Source organism: Simochromis diagramma, unplaced genomic scaffold (genome assembly GCF_900408965.1).
Source record: "Simochromis diagramma unplaced genomic scaffold, fSimDia1.1 OVJJ01000343.1, whole genome shotgun sequence".
Lineage (NCBI taxonomy): Eukaryota > Metazoa > Chordata > Actinopteri > Cichliformes > Cichlidae > Simochromis > Simochromis diagramma.
This window is the reverse complement of record NW_024386831.1, coordinates 5,724,992-5,744,672: the sequence shown is the minus strand read 5'-3', so window position 1 is coordinate 5,744,672 and position 19,681 is coordinate 5,724,992. Positions and strand designations below refer to the sequence as shown.

Here is a 19,681-nt window from a genome sequence, read left to right as displayed (position 1 = left end):
TCCCTGCATTAAACTATGACAGCAGGCCTCTTGTTCCTCTGGAAGCTGCTTGGTAGTCTGCCAAAACCACACTGGTTTTGCTGAGCTTCAGGTGATCGCAGTAACACCATGTGATCGTAGCTTCTATTGATCTTCTGTACTCAACCGTAAAAACTGTCTCAAAGGGAAGCCAGTATGTTTCTCACTGGAATCATGCCCTTCATTATATTGATAAAATGTCAATATATTAATAACTTGCATTTTGCAACAAAATGCGCTCAAAACCTTTGAACAAATTCCTTAAATTTTTACTACATATGCTATACTGTGTAAGTATTTTACAGACAAGGATGTAAAATACTTGCTTTATCAGGCTTCAAACTGTGAGTTAGTAATTCCAGTTTGTATTTTGTTGTCTGCTTTTTTTAAGGTGGGGGGCGTAACCCTGTCACTCCTCGGTTCCTGCGTCACTTCAACATGATCACCATTAATGACTTTGATGAGAAGACCATGTATACAATCTTCTCCAGGATCACAAATTGGCATTTTACCATACGGTAACACTAACAATTAGGATGTTGAGACAGTAATTTTATTCAAATTTACCAAATGTACCTGTGTAAATAACCATGCCTTGCATATACAGGATAATCAGTAACTCAATACTGCAGAAGATCTTTTTGAGCAAAATATAGTAAATACCAGCTAGGACCCAATTATTCTGTACATCAGTGTCTGTGTCAGTCATTTGAGGATTAAAGGTGGTACTTTTGCTCCCCCCTTTTTGCTCTGCCACATTGTTTACTTCAGAGACTATAAGACCAAAAGCAATCAGATCTTTTGGACAGATTTCAGATCTCCACTAGCACTCATCCAGGCACATATGGCAGCTGCATTTTAAAAATATACATGTTTTAAAGATGTTTTTGCATTTTGAAAACAGTTATATTTGTTTGAAGATAGATTCTTGATAATACCATATATTTATGAGTTCAGTGTTTAGTTAAAACAACAATTACAGATTAATTTTTCTGACTAAACTCCAGGAACAGGGATCTCACCAATGAATTCATTTGATTTGCAGCTTTTTATTCCCCAAGACATTTGCTACTCTGACCTCTCAGATCGTCCATAGCACTTTGTCAGTTTACCAAGAGGCCACCAAGAACCTGCTACCAACCCCCACAAAGTCCCATTACTTGTTCAATTTACGTGATGTCTCCCGGGTTATCCAGGGCATCTGCCTGTCACGGCCAGAGACTGCAGAGGAACAGTCTGTCATCAAACGGCTCTGGGTCCATGAGGTAATATCGTACATTACAAACAGTATGAGGTACATGAAAGCAGCATAACTGAAGTAACCTAACGTATTGCTGTGGAAATACATTATAAAATAGCTTCAGTCAAGCCAACAAGATTTGGTGTTGAGATCTGTCCATATCTGTCTCTGCACATGTCTGTTTCTTTCCTTTTCTTGTTAATCCACAGGTCCTGAGGGTGTACTACGATCGACTGGTCCACGACACCGATCGATCCTGGCTTGTAAGCCATCTACAGGTTGTGTGTCAGACTCACATGAAGGAGAACTTCCATCAGCTTTTCCAGCATCTGGACCAGGACCAAGATGGAAAGGTGACTGAAGATGACCTGCGCAGCCTCATGTTTTGTGACTTCCATGACCCCAAAGGTGAGGACCGCAGCTACCGCGAAGTTCATGACTTAGATCGGCTACGACAGGTTGTGGAATCACACTTGGAGGAGTTCAACAACACCAGCAAAGCACCAATGAATCTGGTGCTCTTCCGTTTTGCCATCGAGCATGTGTGCCGGATTTCCCGCATCCTCAAGCAACCCAGTGGCCATGCCCTGCTGGTAGGGGTTGGTGGGAGTGGGCGTCAGTCTCTCACCCGTCTGGCTGCCTACATGGCAGAGGCAGAACTTTTCCAGGTGGAAATATCCAAGACCTATGGAACCACTGAATGGCGCGATGACCTGAAACAAATCCTGAGGAAGGCTACGGAAGGAGAGGCTCATGGCGTTTTCCTGTTTACAGACGCTCAGATCAAAATGGAGTCATTCTTGGAGGACATTGGCAACTTGCTCAACACTGGTGAGGTAAAGTGGATGGAAGAGAGAGACTGACTACTTCATTCAGGTGAACAGATGGTGACACATGGAGAAAAGGTGCTAAATTGTAAATATTTTCTTATTTCCAGGTGCCTAACCTGTTTGCGGTGGATGAGAAGCAGGAAATTTGTGAGCGAATGCGTGTGCTGGACAGGCAGCGTGATAGAGAAAAACAAACAGATGGCAACCCCTTGTCGCTTTTCAACATGTTCTTAGAGCGCTGTCGCACACAGCTGCATGTGGTGCTGGCCATGAGTCCCATTGGAGATGCTTTCAGGGACCGTTTGAGACGTTTCCCCGCACTCATTAACTGCTGTACTATTGACTGGTTTCAGGTGAGTGTATGTATGTTACATACATGTTTTGCTGTGCTTTTTGTCCCATCAGAGGTTTGCACTAATAGTTGACCAGTAAACACAGAGCATGTAGTGTATTTCATGCTCCATGCTTCATTAGTAACTGATAACATTACCAGTACCACATAGCAGAGGGTAAATAGAAATGTCTGGAAGCACACCTGTTAAAAACAGGAAAACAACCTATTTCCTTCCTTGTTAGACTTGGCCTGAAGATGCCCTGCAGGCAGTGGCCTGCCGCTTCCTGGAGGATGTTGAGATGACGGAAGAGGCCCGAGAAGGCTGCATCTCTATGTGCAAGAGCTTCCACACCTCAACCGTTAATTTGTCTCACCGCTTTTTGACTGAGTTGCAGCGTCACAATTATGTCACTCCAACCTCATATCTGGAGCTCATTTCCACCTTCAAAGCTTTGCTGAAGACAAGAAGAGCGTAAGATCAAGATATATTTGATGTATCTCTATTCATTTGTAACGTTTTTCATTCAAGTGCTGCTTTTAGGTTTTAGTTTAAATTGACTTCATCAGTTGATGTGAATCAAGCGGCACAAAAATCTAGTTTGCAGGTATAAGCGTTTCCCTTTAATCCCTCTGTCCTTTGCTCAGTGAGGTGATGAAGATGAAAAGTCGCTATGAGGTCGGTCTGGAAAAGCTGGAATCAGCTGCAGAACAAGTGGCTACCATGCAAGTTGAGCTAGAGGCTCTACAGCCACAGCTGCTTGTAGCTAGCAAAGAGGTAGATGAGATGATGGTGGTGATTGAACATGAATCTGTGGAGGTGGCTGAGACAGAGAAGGTGGTGAAAATAGATGAAGCAGTGGCCAACGAACAAGCCATGGCTGCCAAAGCTATCAAGGATGAATGTGATGCTGACCTGGCTGAAGCTATGCCCATCCTGGAGTCGGCCCTGGCTGCGTTGAATACTCTGACCCCTCAGGTAAAAGCTGAATATTTTAATATGGCTCAAAGGCTAAATGTAGTGTACAGCAAATAGTGATTAATGATTCTGGCAACAGGATATCACAGTGGTGAAGTCCATGAAAAGCCCACCCACAGCAGTCAAGCTGGTTATGGAGGCAATTTGCATTCTTAAAGGCATCAAACCAGATCGTGTGCCGGACCCCTCAGGCTCTGGTAAAAAAGTGGAAGACTTTTGGGGCCCAGCCAAAAAGCTTCTGGGAGACCTAAGGTTTCTCCAGAGCCTCCATGAGTATGACAAAGATAACATTCCTCCAAATCTTATGGCCATCATCCGCACCAAGTACATTACCAACCCAGACTTTGTGCCAGAAAAGATTAGAACTGCATCCACTGCAGCTGAGGGTATGTGTAAGTGGGTTTGTGCCATGGACAAGTATGACAAGTAAGTAATATTCTCATCTTGTGTTCTTAGTTCTGAAAACTAATGTATATGCACCAAGCCTGGGAAAGCTTTTCATCCGTCTTAGTGATTAACATGAGGCTTAGTTAGCTTCAAAGGGGTAATAAGTTTCTGGCTGTATACCATGAATATGCCAGGTCCCAAGTGATTCATCTGCAAGGCCAATTCCAAGATATGACTCATTGAAAAGGAAATGTTAGCATCATTATTGTTGTGACATTCTTAAATGCTACTTTTATTTATTGATGCAAAGTTTGTCATAAAATTCAATTTTCCTGTCTGCAGTGAAGTTCTTAATATTTCTCAACAACAGTATCCAGTTTCATTATAAGGATGGCATCGGGTGACACTTTCCATACACAGTAAAAGCCTTAATTTAAAAACAATAAGATGAGATATTATTTAATTCATATTTTCATGCTGCCACGTAGTATGAAGTATTTCATCTTTTATGTTCCGAAAGCAGTCAAGAAGTTGCAGAACTTTGATGTCTGTTAATTCATATTCATGCAGTGTAGATGAGTAATTTTGTAAAGATAAACTAACTCATAATGGTTTGTTTCACCTGTACTTCACACATATCTAGTAAGTTACTCTTATGTATTGCACATTTAGATTTATGAAGATAAGATTATATGTTTTTCAGAGTTGCTAAGGTGGTGGCTCCAAAGAAAGAGAAGCTGGCACAGGCTGAAGGGAAGCTAAAGGTGGCCATGGAGGGCTTGAGGAAAAAGCAGGCTGCTCTAAAAGAAGTCCAAGATAAACTTGCAAAGCTTCAGAAGACTTTGGATGCCAATAAAAACAAGAAAGCTGACCTAGAGAGTCAGGTTTGCTATCTCTGATGGAGAATCCAATTGATTTTAATGATTGCCGTATTTGAAATTTTAAACAGATCTGATCACTGGAAATGATCATATCTATTACGTGTTCTGTAAATGTTAAAATATAACAGTCAGCAGTTTCTCCACTGAATGTAAACAAATGTATGCAGTTATTCATCAACACCAAAAAAACAACAAAGAAAAGAATATGATACAGACAGGAATCAAGTACACTGTTTTTGAACTGTTGTTCAGTTTCCTTTTGTAATGATATCTTCCAGGTCGATCTTTGCAGTAAGAAGCTGGAGCGAGCAGAGCAGCTCATTGGAGGTTTGGGTGGGGAGAAGACTCGCTGGAGTGAAATGGCCTTACAACTTGGAAACCTCTACAATAACCTGATTGGGGACATCCTCATCTCAGCAGGCATAGTAGCTTACCTGGGAGCATTCACGTCAAGCTACAGACAGGTACAGACCATAGATTGTATTGAAAATAGCTTAATGACTTTTTTTTTATGGCTCTGCTATAAAAAGCTGATGGTGTATTGTTGTCACTCTAGCTGGAAGGTGGCGAGAACACCTACATTTGTGAACGCAAGTTTCAAGTTTTCTGAAAATCTTATGAATGTGATAACTTAAGAACAAGACGATGTAGGATTTTGAAATTGATACTATAGGTGTATAGGTGTGAAAACGCGGTGAACGCTCTGTATTATTGTAGGGTCTATACCTCAGAATGTAAAGTGCCCTGAGGCCACTTTTGTTGTGATTTGGTGCTATATAAATTAAACGGAAAATTTATACCATAGGTGCATCTACTAAAAATCTCAGATGAGTTCAAATCTCAGTGATTTCCACTTCTCTGGGTAGAGTAAGTTTTCTGAAAATCCTGTGAACGTGATAACTTAAGAACAAGACGATGTAGGATTTTGAAATTGATACTATAGGTGTATCTGCCTGGAGACTGTCATGAAATCAATATCCTTAGTATCCTTATTTTCCTATTATATTGTTTTACGTACTTTAATAATGAAGGCTTGTAGAGCAAGGCCACTTTTGACTCACAAACTAAGTGCTCAGCCAGACTAAAAATCAGGAAGTTTTAGTGCACAGGCATATTAATAGATAAGACACAGAAAAGAAGAACTTTCCATATAAGCAATGTTTGAAACTGTGTGTGACGTCTGAAGTACAGAAATAACACCATATAAGACACATGTTGAGCTAAAAATGTTAGAGATCCTGCAACTGGCGTTTGAGCTGTGCAGGGGTCTCTCTCTTCTGGAAGATGATTGAATAAAAAGAAATATAAATGTTTTAACACACTATGAGTCGGTTTTCTCTGTTCTATCATGGGGACAAAAGAATCGGGGTTTAATAAGACTGAAGGGTAGCACTGGCAGTCACCAGTATTTTTATTGTTAGCTATTGAAAGCGAAATGCAAATTAGCATTTTAACCCAAAAGATGAATTTCAGCAGTGCTAACACACTAGCTAAACTAAGCTATCAGAAATTTAAAAAGAACACTGGGTACACCAGTGTCTTCAGGTAAAATGGGCAGGTGATGTATTTGGTAGCAGGTTAGTGTGTTTGTCTGCATCTAGGAAAATGAGGAAAGTCGTTACTAGTAATCTGCTGCTTTCCAGGATCAGACACAGGAGTGGATGAATCTTTGTAAGAGCAGAGAGATCCCATGCTCCCACAACATGTCTCTAATGAAATCGCTGGGTGATGCAGTAAAAATTCGCACGTGGACCATCGCTGGCTTGCCATCAGACAGCTTCTCCATAGATAACGCCATCATAATCTCGTGAGTACTGAAGGCCCAAATATTACCGTAATGTTTAACATTGTATTTACTGTGACTTAAATGGACTTGACTTAAATGATCTTGTATGTGAATTCTTTACAGAAAACTGAATTAAATTGAAAGGAGAAAGACCGGATTTTGAAAAAAGGCAAAAATAGAAGGAGAAAAGAGAACTTGAAATAGACTTTTCACCAAAGCACTTTAGAGGTGCACTGCACCTTTGGATTGTTGTTGTAATAGAGACAAGGGTATTTTATTACTCTGCAGGAATGTGTTTAGATGCAGTGTTTGAGGTCACTGTATATGTGGATTAACAAAGAACCAGGATAAAATTGGTCAGTTTGTCTAAAATGAATGGTAAAAAAATAACACTGTTTGTGTAAACCAGGGGTAGGCAACCTTTCTGATGATGTGTGCCAGTCAATGTGCCATATAATTGCATTAGCAATAAATTTAATAATGCTCTATATTAACAGTTACACACTATATAGAACAACTTTATAGAATTATATTTATTCACAGCTGTTGGCAGCTATCAGCGAATAGTTATCAGCTATTTTGAAACAAAAAAAGACACTTTTTATCCATAATAGCAAATGAACTGTACAACGGAAAATGCAAATGCTATTTATGGCCTCCTCACAACAATGATAAGAAAAATAAACTGAGCGATATGGCATGTTTGTTAATACAGGGATACACATGTTAATCTGATCTCTGGTCTCCCACTCAGAGGCACAGGTCTCCGAGTGTCCAGCATTCAGACGGCTACCTGAGAGAAAATCTGCTCACACAGATATGTAGAGCCAAATATTGTCAATGATGCCTCTGCAATATTCTGAAGACAGTTAAACTTGACAGGTAGTGATGTCCAGCAGCTGAAAATGCAAGCTCCATGAACACGCACAGCTATGGATTCCAGCTGCGTTCGTAGTTCTGCAAACTTTGACCCCCACAGAGTCGAGCTTTTCAGTTCAATCAGCTGCATTTCGATGTCCTCTGTGTCCAGCCAGTTTAATGCGAGACAAACCCAGCTGCTCATTAAACCTTTCTGGTTTGATCAGAAAAGAACACATTGGTCCATACAGCTGAAAGTCCTGAAAACACATAGTGAATTCTATCTCGAGTCTACGGATGTATCCGTGTATTTCCGTGGGGCTGATGCTGCACTGAGTGGACAGCTCCTGAAGCATTTGAAGTGTCGGAATTTAGCCAATTACAAGTTGAATCTGGTAGTTGGGGTTGTTAGCTAAGATACCGTCATTAAGAAGCGGCACAACTAATGTGTCTATGCGAGCTAATTTGCGATGTGCACTGCAGGCCCGGCCATTTATTTTTTTTAATGCACCTTCTCAGATTAATTCACTGTCGTGCCCAGGGCTGGACTGGGACAAAAAACCGGCCCGGGCATTTTGACTAGAGACCGGCCCACCAGGTATTATAGGAAAAGCCATAAAGCCTTTGAATGAAAATGAACATCGTTATGCCAGTGATGTACACTGTCTTGTTGGTTTATGTATGATTTCTATACATTTTATATTAGATAAAAACTTTGGTTGTAAGATAATTATTTATTAAAAGCGAGACATTTTAAATGAGAATAAGAAAGAAAAGTATTTCTTTGTGCCCCCCTTTCCCTGTTAATGCCCTGCCTGGCCCCCTGACAAAACTTTGCTAGACCCGCCCCTGCACAGTTACCAGCTGTCAGCTACTTAGAAAACGATCCTGGTGTTATTTGTCTCTCAGAAACAGTTCATGACTTCCCATCAACTCATTCATGTCACCTAAAAGGTAAACCTGTTCAGCTCTGATGATTCAGTAAGGACATCTTCATGTTTCCCTCTCACCACATATCCAAACCGACATCATGACCAGCAGCTTTACAGCTGTGGCTCCAGCAAACATTAGCTGGTACTAGAAATTAATATTAAATAAACTCTAACAACAGCTTATCAAGCTTAAACGTGCTGCTGCTGTTTAGCGCAACATCCGCTGGTTTCCTCTTTCTGGCGCAAAGTGGGCGATAAACAAACAAGAGAGAAAAGCTGATCATTGAAATAGCAAAAAGAGAGGGAGTGGGAGAGAATGAGAGAAGAAGAGGCAGCTGACAGCGTAACGACAGAATAACTCCAGCTTTGTGTCTTTTCCATTCTAGCTGAAGTCCGGGACAAACTGTGTTCCTTTTCAGCTCAATGTGAAACGTGTAATATTTTCTCTGAATGCGAGACAATTCAGTTTTTTACGGGATGGTTGGCAACTCTACTAAGTAACCTTATGAATAAAATAAAGTTTACTATCAGCAACATCAAAGCACCCACCCAGCTGTATAGAAACTCCGTCATGCTAGCTAGTACGCAGTACGCGTTATTGTAACTGACTGTAAAAAGTCAGCACAACGAAAATAAACTACTATTTGGTTTATATCTGACCCAGATAGACTGCAGGTCATAACTTCTTATCTGAAGTTCAGTTCATTGACAGTCAGACCGGTGGCCACCTCGGGTCTCTCCTCCTCCTGCCTCCCCTTTCCCTCATCCACCTGCTGGCCTCATTGGAAGCTCCTCCATTGCCACCACCAAACAACTGAGTTATTTTTACACATCTGCCAGCATCTGGCCAATCCACCATCTTTCATTGTTTATACCGTGAAAAAACAACAACATAAAAACGAAAAATCACTATTGGGCATACCGGGCATGGCCAGTCCAGCTATGGTCATGCCGTCAGTTGACCCTTGGTGTGCCAGCTGTGGCATGCATGCCCAGGGTTGCCGACCCCTGGTGTAAACGAAGAACAAAATTGTGCTGTAGTCACAGTACTATTGCCACTGGGGTTCTATCCAGCTGTGAGCTGTCTAACTGCGTTTTCACCTCTCAGCTGCTCTCTGCATCACAGTTGTTGTTCTTCAGCATTCCCCCCAACCCCGTATGTCTCACAGTTAAAAAGATCTTTCTCGCTGACAAGGTGGCCTCATTTGATCACACACTGCTGTGTGTGTGTGTGTGTGTGTGTGTGTGTGTGTGTGTGTGTGTTTGTGTGTGTGTGTGTGTAGTAATGCCAGGCGGTGGCCATTGATGATCGATCCTCAAGGCCAGGCCAACAAGTGGGTGAAAAATATGGAGAAGGCCAATAACCTGCATGTTATTAAACTGAGCGATGCTGACTTTGTACGCACTCTGGAGAATTGTATCCAGTTTGGCACACCAGGTAAGTATAATAATTCTTCTAGTTCAATGCGACTGCCATGGCTGCCTCAACCACACTGTTGCACTCCCTGTTACTGCCTGCTGAGGTCTCTCTTTACCACAGAAACTAATTACTGCTGCCCCAAGACTGCAGCTCTCTTTTGTTCTCTGTTGTTCTGTGGTGGCAAAATTGAAATTAGCGATGTTTCTGAGTGAGACATTTCTGAGTGAGCCTTTATTCGGCCTAATGTACTGTTTATATGTCAGACTACTATAGATCACATAAAAGCTCAGGAGAAATCAATTATATGTTCTGCATTTATTTTTTTCTCCTGCCTGGTGTTAGGCTCAAGCTGCGATGTGTAGGCAGATGTGACGATGTTTTTGGACCGATTTTATGTGTCCAAGTGTGGTTGAGGCAGCCATGTGTCTGATTTTATTCATCTCTGTAGCCCCGAAGTGGAAAAGCATTCAATCCCCAGTGCTGCTGTGTAGATGTGACCTTTTGGTCCTCAAACTGGTTTCAGAAAAGAGCCCACCATGTCTCATAGAAAAGTATACAACATTTTTTTAAAAGTTGTGGTATAATATTGTAGATAATTGCTTCTCATATTATTTTGAAGGGGCCACGGGGGGCAACTTCAAGAAGGAATTAAGACTCAGAAACCGAGAAAGCTGCACCACCATTACAGATACATCTAAATAATGAGCTGACCCAGCCAGCCGCTAGGTCTTTGCTTACTGCAAGGCTAACAGCTCAGAGAGTAACTTGTCCTTTTACGGCGCAAAAGAGTCCCCTGAGGGTACAGTTTCATCCTTCACAGCCTGTTTTCTTATTTCACAGTTTTACAGTTTCTTGCTGTTTGTATTGCCACTTATAATCCTGATGATGCACTACTATTCTTTCTTTTAGCACGGTTGGGCTGGTGCTTTCATGGCAAATCTCCTAGGATATGCATGTGTTTATTAAATTTAAAAACATGCTTTTTAATCTGGTAACATATATTAAATATTTATGCCTATAAAGGGTTGACCTGCTTTGGTAACTAACTTGTAAGAGAAAGTTCATCAGCTATCACTCCATCTGAAAACTGAAGAAAAAGTTAGTTACCACCTAAAGGCAAAATGTCAATTATAGATGGGCTGATGTTGGTAACATGAGAAGAGCATTATCATACTTAATGTGAAATCGTATTAATAATGATGTCATGGGAGTAAGGCGATTGCATTTTCATGTGCTTCACTGATTTCTTGATATTACTCATGTATGCAACTGCAGTGGAAGTACACGGTTGAGTACTAATCACAGAAAGCTGAAAGACAGTTTGAGTTTAACTTTAATTCATCACACAACTTATAAAATATAGTTTATGCGAGCCAGGAATGCATCAGCACAACTATTACAAGTCTCTGTATGGAGTATAAACTTTCGTTGTTGGGAAGGGTCTCCCACTGCTCCTTAATATGATTTTAAAGATTTTTAAATTGAAAGAACATTTTCAAGCAAGATGCAGAGTACTTTCCAGAGGCAGGAGCATGGCCACAATGACTTGAAGTGAGAGTCCTGCATGAAATAAATGCACCATGAAATAAGTAAAATGACAAGCCGTGACACAATGCAGTACGGCGCATTTAAATCAAAACAACTGAATAAAACTAATATTAGAGAGAGATGTAAAATGAAACATGACAACAGTGAAATGATAATGGTGAAAAAAAGTTGTATTAGATAGTTAAATTGGGTAAAGAATTAAATATCAAAGGCAAAAGACCAGATTAAAGACCATTTATAGTGTATTTTTAACCAGAAAGTGAAACATTTGGCATGAAGAGTCTCTTTTTCACAGGTAGAGCAGGCGACCGTATGCAGGGTTTGAATGAGTGTTTCTCCCAGTTCTGCCAAAATGGCTAACTGGTGATCTATAAGATACTGGTAAAGGTGTTGTAGGTAAAATGCTTTGTCTTGGCTGAAGAGTTTGGAAATATTTGAAGCTTTGAAGCAGCTCAGCTGTTGAGGCAGTAGTGTTGGTCGCCTTAGACAGTTTGACAGCTTTTTATATTTATAAAGACGTCTCTCTCCTGATTAGAAAAAACATTGATTTGAACATTTTCTGTCAGTGCTGCTGGAGAATGTCGGTGAGGAGCTGGATCCCATCCTGGAGCCTCTGCTGCTTCGACAGACCTTTAAACAGGGCGGTGCAATGTGCATCCGTCTGGGAGACTCTACCATTGAATATGTTCCTGACTTTCGCTTCTACATCACTACCAAGCTACGCAACCCTCACTACCTGCCTGAGAATTCTGTCAAGGTACTGTAGGGATACTGCCGTCACCACTGTTCTGCTTTTCTTCTCCCTACTATAGGATAAAGTGCAGTAATTATAACTATGAAACCTTTTTTCATGTACTGAAGTCCATTTGGAAGGTGCAGTAGGATGCAGGACTGGTAGTGCAGGTTTGCAGCAGTTTCATTATAATGGCTTGCTGGGAGTTTCACTGGCCACCTCGTTGGATCAAGTATCTGAGCATCCAGAAAGAACTTGAATGGATAAAATTCCCGGTGATTAGCTTTAATGTTTTAATTCTACGTTGTGGAGACACGCAGAGAAACCTTCTATCCAACATATTCCATCACTGAGACGTAAATCTGATACCACCTTTAGTTAAAGCAGAGGATAGCATTCATAGTCACCACACATAACAGTGCTGTTTACAGCAAGTTTCAGTGTTGCTGTAACGAGCCGTATGCAGTCCTCCATGCATTCTGTACTAACCTCTTCCACACAGATGGAGCTACAACCCTTTAATTGTGTCACAGCTAAGGATAGATGTATCTACCACAACAGAGCCAACAAAGAAGGGAATAATGAAACACAAGCACACACATAAGCCAACAGAGTCATCTGCAGGCTTCTGCCTTTAAAATATCAATAATAATAGTGATAAACAGCATCATTTAGAACTGAGGTTTGATTTTCGTTTTGTTTTTTTATTTAAAGTTTTCATTTGATATCAGATGAGATCTACTTTTCTTCTTTGGCTCTTAGTTATTGATACCACCCAAATGACATTTTTACCTCAATAACACAGTGAATCATTGTTCAGTGATATCACCTATATCACCTTCCCAATGGAACACAGCCCCCATCCACTCTGAAAAAAGGATTCCAAGAAAAGGAGCATTAAAGGAAAATTGCATTACTGAGAGGCAAGGGGTTGGAAAGCATTACAGAAGATCACATTTCAAGCATCTATTTGCAGGGGCTCTCCTCTTTATGGGCAGCCATTAGATTGATTCAACTCATTTTTCACAGCTGGCTCAATTCTTCCCTTTTTTTTTCCCTCATTTTGCTTAAATCTTTTTTGTCTTCTGTACAGTACACTATGAGTTTCCATTATTCCCATTAAACCCTATTTGAAACACAATAGCTCCAAATACAAGAGGGTAAGCATCTAGAAAAAAAGCCCTTAGGAGCGCAAGGGACGAGGCGAGGCAAAGAAGGAGGGTGTATGTGTGAAAAGGACAAACTGGAGATTTATACAGGCTCTGAGTCTTTACCACCAGCTGAGTGGGTCTCACGGCATCAATAGAAATGGAATTAAGCCCCGAAGAAGTGCACTCGTTTATTAGGGCAGAGAGTAGATAGCATATATAGGCTTTTAACCTCCGGGTAAGTGCAGCGCAGGATGACTACGCCTGTGGTAAAAGACACTCCTTCAACTCCTGCAACACCTTTCCACAGAAAAGGAGAAAAAAGTAAATGCATCCTACCTGTACTTTGCCAAGGCTGGAGCAGTTACTGGAATTGATTGGGTAGGAGGTTTGGCCAGGAGAACAGCTCTAAAGCCGAGACGATCAACACTTCACTTTAATGGCTGAGAAAAAGGGCGGACACCTTCCTCTGAAACATACACACGTACATCACTTATTCTTCAACGATTATGTCTCCATAGTTGTACGTGAAGTGGATATTCTGTGTGATGTAGGTGACTCTGCTAAACTTCATGATCACTCCAGAGGGCATTCAAGACCAGCTACTGGGCATTGTGGTAGCCCGGGAGAGGCCTGACCTGGAAGAAGAGAAACAGGCTCTCATTCTGCAGGGAGCAGAGAACAAAAGGTACAGAGGCATATGTTAGACCAAGGTCAAATCCGTTCAACTAATTCAATAAAATCTCTACTTCCCTGAGTGGAAAAATACTGTAGACTATTAATTCAGAGTTTCTTCCCTTTTTTTTTTTTTTTTTCAGACAACTGAAGGAGATCGAGGACAAAATCTTAGAGGTCCTGTCCTCCTCTCAGGGCAACATCCTGGAGGATGAGACTGCCGTCGAGATCCTCTCTGCTTCCAAGGTGCTTGCCAACGAAATCTCAGAGAAGCAGGCCGTGGCCGAGGTGACAGAGAAGAAGATTGATGAGACCCGCATGGGTTACACACCTATTGCCGTGCATTCGGCAATCTTGTTCTTCTCTATTGCTGACCTGGCTAACATTGAACCCATGTACCAATACTCCCTTACCTGGTTTATTAACCTCTTCATCAGCTCCATTGAGAGCTCAGACAAGAGTGATGACTTGGAGCAGAGGTAGGCAGGCCTGACTAATGTACTAGCAAAATACTAGTTCCTGCTGGTCACCAAAACAGTGTTTTAAAGGTCTCTGTTAAAAAATTTAATGCAATGCTGGTGATGGTGCATTAATGTGATTAAAGATTATTAAATGATGGCATGCGTCTCTTTTTCAGACTGCAGATCCTGAGAGACCACTTTACCTATACACTGTATGTGAATGTGTGTCGCTCTCTGTTTGAGAAGGATAAGCTACTTTTTTCCCTCTGCCTCACTGTCAGCCTGCTTATGCATAGCAAGCTGGTAGGAATTTACACACGCACAGACACACATTTGATAATGGAGAACACACACATATTGTTTGGGTTTTGTTTTTTTTAAATAAGTGATTAGATAATCAAACAAGCTCCTTAGTGTCAGTTTTCAGCTCTGGTCTTCTCGAGGATTGTTTTAGATTATCTGTTTCTTCTATTTCCAATTTGCATAAACTACTTATCCAAAGATAATCCCCCAAATTGTCAAGCATTAATCCACTTAATTACAAATTCTGGTCATTCTGCTGCTGTGTTAACAGGACATGTCACTAATTAATGTTTTAGGTGGAAGAGGGGGAGTGGCGCTTCCTTCTAACGGGCGGTGTGGGCCTGGACAACCCCTACTCCAATCCCTGCACCTGGCTGCCTAAAAAGTCTTGGGATGAGATATGCCGCTTGGATGCGATGGAACATTTCAAAGGCCTGCGTCAGGACCTGACAGGCTGCAGAAATGAGTGGAAACAGGTCTATGACAGCCCAGTAAGTCGCCTTTCGCTGGGTTTGTTGAATATAGTAAAAAAGTATGATGTCATTTTTCATTTATTTTTCTAGTTTAAACTCAGAAAAATAAACTTTGATGTAGTCTGTATTAAGTACACTTGAAATGAAATATTCAAGTCGGTTTATGTTTTAAATTTGCTGATTATGGTTTATAGCATATGAAAATCTGAATTTCAGTGTGCTATTGGTACCATTGCATTGGCAATATTAACAATTATAGGGAAGACTGCTGATTCAAGAAGTAGAATCTGCCTCCATGCACAGGAATGGAGCTACAACTGTCTGAGCCAGAGACCACATCAGAATATTTTACCTGGACTTTTGCTCAGTGGTTCAAAGTCTTCTTTTCAGATGAAAGTACATTTTGCTTTTTATTCGGAAATCAAAGCATCCTACCGTCTGGAGGAAGAGTGGAGAGAATCAAAAGGTGTTTCAAATCCAGGGAAGTTGGCCAGTGTTGGGTGCTATGTTATCTGCTTATGTTGGTGGTGGTTGGCCCACTGTGTTTTATCGAGTCAGCCATCTACCAGAGCACTTCATGTTTCCATCTACAGAACGCTTTATGTGGATGCTGATTTTCTTTTCTCCACCAGAAGTTTGCTTCTACCCACAATCCCAAAACTGCTACCAAATGGTGTTTTGACCATGTTGTTAGTGTCCTTTATTGGCCAGCTAGCTGAAAGAGACTATATGGGGTATTATCAAGAGGAAGATGAGAAAGATCCAACCCAAAAATACAGATCAGCTGCTATCATAGGGGCAGAAAATCATCCTAAAATGTAAAGTTAATCAATATTAAACATTAATTTAGCTTCTGTGACTTGTGTCATATTTTAGGAAGTGTGTTAACTTCTAGGTGGAAGTGAGTTTGGTTACAGTTTACATCAAACTGGTCCTCTTTTGGTGTCAACAGAGTATTGAAATTAAAACATCTGTCTGCAGTCTGTTGGTTGGATAGATCAGAGTGGATCCACTGACCCAAAGTTTACTTTAGAAAATTAATATGTACATCAAAAGATTTAACAATTATTATTTTTTGTTTGTTTCTATGTTTTTCATCTCGCCCTCTTACCCAAACCTTATAGATTAATTACTTGACGTACAGCCGACAAAATATTATAATTATTTTTCGGTGTGGGTGTTATCTGTGTCCTGCGGGTGGCATGGTGGTGGTTTCCTGGTTTAAACGACCGCCCGCTGTTTGCGGCCTTTCTGTGTGGAGGTTGCATGTTCTCAGCGGGGTCTCTATGAGTATTCTGGCTTCCTCCCACAGTCCAAAGACATGCATGTTAACCGGTGATTCTAAATTGTCTGTAGGTATGAATGGTTGTGTCTCTGTGTCACCTTGTTACAAGCTTGTGAGCCTGTCCAGTGTGCACCCTGACTCTTTCCCTGTGGCAGCTGGGATAGACTCCAGCCCCAGAATTGGATGTGTAAGTGGAAGAAGATTGATGGATGCAATGAGTGTTTTGGAAGTGCTTGTCTTGTAGACACAGACTAGAGTAAAAGTTGCTGCTTTGCTGGTGAAAGCACAACAAGAAACAGAGTCTTAATTTCTTCTTAATATGAGTAAAAGTGTTTGATTGGCTGTGCAGATGCAAAACAATCAAACCTTGGGAAAACAGTGAATGAGATAAAATAGCAGCATTAAACACAAGGCCAGCTTCGCCCAACTTTAAGCTTAGCAGGGTGGCTCTGTGGAATCTCACAACTGGGGTGCAGCGGCGCTCCCCCCTTCCCTGCCTGGGAACAATGTGGATGCAGAGTACTTCAGTTTATATATTCAGTGTAGCATGTATGCTTTGACTATTTTACCACCTTTTGTCTCGGCTAGATTTCTTTATTAATCATAACATGTGTTCTCACTTTGATTCCACACACATGCCATAATTTGATTCGTTACATTGTTATCTTTTTTCTTTTTAGTTTTGTCAATACAACATCACTTCAAATATTGTGGTTTTTTTAAAATTAATGATAGATATGCCAAACAAATCATAGGATTAGTTGTTTTCTCATACTGTACCCTCCTATAGTACAAGAAAATGTCTGATTCCAAAATATTGGCCCTGTTCAAATTAGCTTTTTTTATTAATTTTTAAAGCCACTGATTGATTGATTGATTTATCTGACACATTGAAGCTTTAACTTTGTACTTTGTTTTAAGAGTCTTTTTTTCAGTTATTATACGTGTAGTGAATATAAAGGGCATGCAGAACAAAGGAGGTTGAAGAGGGAAACATTTTCCTGTCAGATTATGATGCACACAGAGACACTGTCCATCTTTGAAACGCAGAGAATCACAAACTGAGGTTTCATCTAATCTAATCAAATCTATTCAGCTCGTGTTGTGCTCCTCACATCTATGCAATCTAAATGCAAGAACAGCTGCTTAATCAATGTGTGGCGCATTCAAACATGCGTGCGGCGTACAGGCTTGTGTCTTTGCCGTCGCACATACGTACACACAAACCATCTTTGATTTATAATCAACAAAATCAGCCACAACACTTCTGTCTAATTAAATCGAGTTTGTTCCAGTTGTAGAATTCACATTTATTCAATTTTGATGTAAGAACAGCTGTTCAATCAAGCACACGGGCACTCACACACGCTAACACACCCTGTTCACACAGTGAATCCCCAGGAGATCCTAAATAGGTGTATCCATCTCAAAGCACCTGCCAACACACATAGCCAGAAGTCTCTCGACAAACAGCCTAGGGGAAATAATTCCAAAAGTTCCCTCTACCATTGCTCACTTCCTCCGGTGCACTTGTTCCACTAATTAATCAAACATATTGCTGTGACCTAAAACCCATTTCTGTTTTTTTTTTCTTCTCTTCCCCATTTCTACAGCTTAAAATATATATTTATGACATATGACAGGATTAATATTTGGAAAGTTATGCAGTGTGAAACTAAAAGTACTTCCCATGCATACTTAGTCTGAATCAAAACTGACTCTGCTTTGTCTATTTGCAGGAGCCCCATCAGACTCAGTTTCCTAATGAGTGGCAGGAGAAGCTGAGCCAGTTTCAGAAGATGCTGGTGATTCGCTGTCTCAGGCCAGACAAAGTCAGTCCACATGGGGAATGATCTCTTTTTATAACATTTTTTTCACGTAAAACCTCTAAAACATTCCTTTAACTTGTCCTCAGATTGTTCCCATGGTTCAGGAGTTTGTTTCAGACAAGTTGGGCCATCACTTCATTGAAGCACCACCCTTTAACTTAAGTAACACCTTTATAGATAGCCACTGTTGTGCCCCCCTTATCTTCATCCTTTCCCCTGGCTCCGACCCCATGGCGGCTTTGCTCAAGTTTGGAGATGAAAAGGTACAGAGACATTACAACTATAGCTGTCATCCTGCCGTGTGCATCAAACTGTAAATGAAATCAAAATTGTCTCTAACAATGAAAGAAATTCAATCTCAATATTTACCGGGTCTAAAAAAAAAGAGAGAGAGAGAGACCTCAGTCAAAAAGCAGCTAAAAAATGAAGTGCACCACTCTTCTTATCTCTCAGGGCTTTACTGGTAACAAGCTGACGTCCCTCTCTTTGGGCCAAGGCCAAGGTCCTATTGCTATGCGCATGATTCAGACAGGCATTAACGAAGGCACCTGGGTGGTTCTGCAAAACTGCCACTTGGCCACTTCATGGATGTCAACACTGGAGAGAGTTTGTGAGGTGAGGACATGCGTTTTTTCAGTACACAGCAAGTTATATTGTTCCAATATATGCATGTATTTACTTGCTTTTTGCCTCTGTGAGCAGGGGCTGAACCCAGATACCACCCACCCAGACTTCAGGCTGTGGCTTACTAGCTACCCATCTCCCACATTCCCTGTGGCGGTGCTCCAGAACGGTGTTAAGATGACCAACGAGGCTCCAAAAGGTCTCCGCTCCAACATTGCACGTTCCTTCTTAATGGATCCCATCTCTGACCCAGAGTTTTTTGGCAGCTGCAGCAAGCCGGTCAGTATGCAAACATGTCTTGGTGGCTTGCTGTGCATGTCTACCATGGCTCCATCAGCAGGTGGATTTCAGGATGTGTGTGTTTTAGCAGTGGGATACGAGCACCACTATTTATCTTAGATCACATCTTTCATCTGTTCCACCTCCCAGGCTGTGTTCAAGAAGCTATTGTATGGCTTGTGTTTCTTCCACGCCCTGACCCAAGAGAGGAGAAAGTTTGGACCTTTAGGCTGGAACATTCCATACGAGTTCAATGAGACTGACCTCCGGATCTCTGTACAGCAACTACACATGTTCCTGGAACAGTACCAGGTAGATGTTCTTGAAATGTTTCCATTCACGGGCAATTTTTTTGCTTACTGTGTTTTTCTCTCCAAAAAACATTGTATTTCATCGAGTGAACGCAAGCGTTTAACCAGTTACAAATTCCATGCAGTCTGGGATGTAGTGCTTTCATATAAACTTTACATAGAGCTGTATGAAGTGAGTTTATCTCACATGCAGACCCACATCCACGATGTACTCCTATATAGCTGTCAGCATCTAAGCTCATATTAAAAATTCTGGCTTTTACAACTGCCGTCTGCTTTGCTCAAGTATTCCTTTTCATAAGCCATATTCAAAACCCCTCTTGACATTTTTCCACATACAGATAGCACTC

The 19,681-nt window shown here is 41.1% G+C and overlaps 1 protein-coding gene across 3 annotated transcripts in view; it reads left to right on the top strand.

Moving 5' to 3' along the window:
- Positions 1-19,681, top strand: part of dnah7 (dynein, axonemal, heavy chain 7) — an 82,110-nt gene that overhangs the window by 48,398 nt on the left and 14,031 nt on the right. For all 3 annotated transcript variants that reach the window (XM_040027649.1, XM_040027648.1, XM_040027650.1), the window contains 21 exons: positions 410-536; positions 1,064-1,283; positions 1,468-2,094; positions 2,196-2,441; positions 2,665-2,894; positions 3,068-3,398; positions 3,478-3,824; positions 4,489-4,669; positions 4,945-5,130; positions 6,310-6,473; positions 9,526-9,680; positions 11,777-11,967; positions 13,646-13,779; positions 13,910-14,245; positions 14,404-14,530; positions 14,827-15,021; positions 18,028-18,120; positions 18,204-18,380; positions 18,571-18,732; positions 18,820-19,020; positions 19,171-19,332. In XM_040027649.1, the coding sequence (XP_039883583.1) occupies positions 410-536; positions 1,064-1,283; positions 1,468-2,094; positions 2,196-2,441; positions 2,665-2,894; positions 3,068-3,398; positions 3,478-3,824; positions 4,489-4,669; positions 4,945-5,130; positions 6,310-6,473; positions 9,526-9,680; positions 11,777-11,967; positions 13,646-13,779; positions 13,910-14,245; positions 14,404-14,530; positions 14,827-15,021; positions 18,028-18,120; positions 18,204-18,380; positions 18,571-18,732; positions 18,820-19,020; positions 19,171-19,332 (4,592 nt within the window). The remainder of the gene's footprint in view (positions 1-409; positions 537-1,063; positions 1,284-1,467; positions 2,095-2,195; positions 2,442-2,664; positions 2,895-3,067; positions 3,399-3,477; positions 3,825-4,488; positions 4,670-4,944; positions 5,131-6,309; positions 6,474-9,525; positions 9,681-11,776; positions 11,968-13,645; positions 13,780-13,909; positions 14,246-14,403; positions 14,531-14,826; positions 15,022-18,027; positions 18,121-18,203; positions 18,381-18,570; positions 18,733-18,819; positions 19,021-19,170; positions 19,333-19,681) is intronic.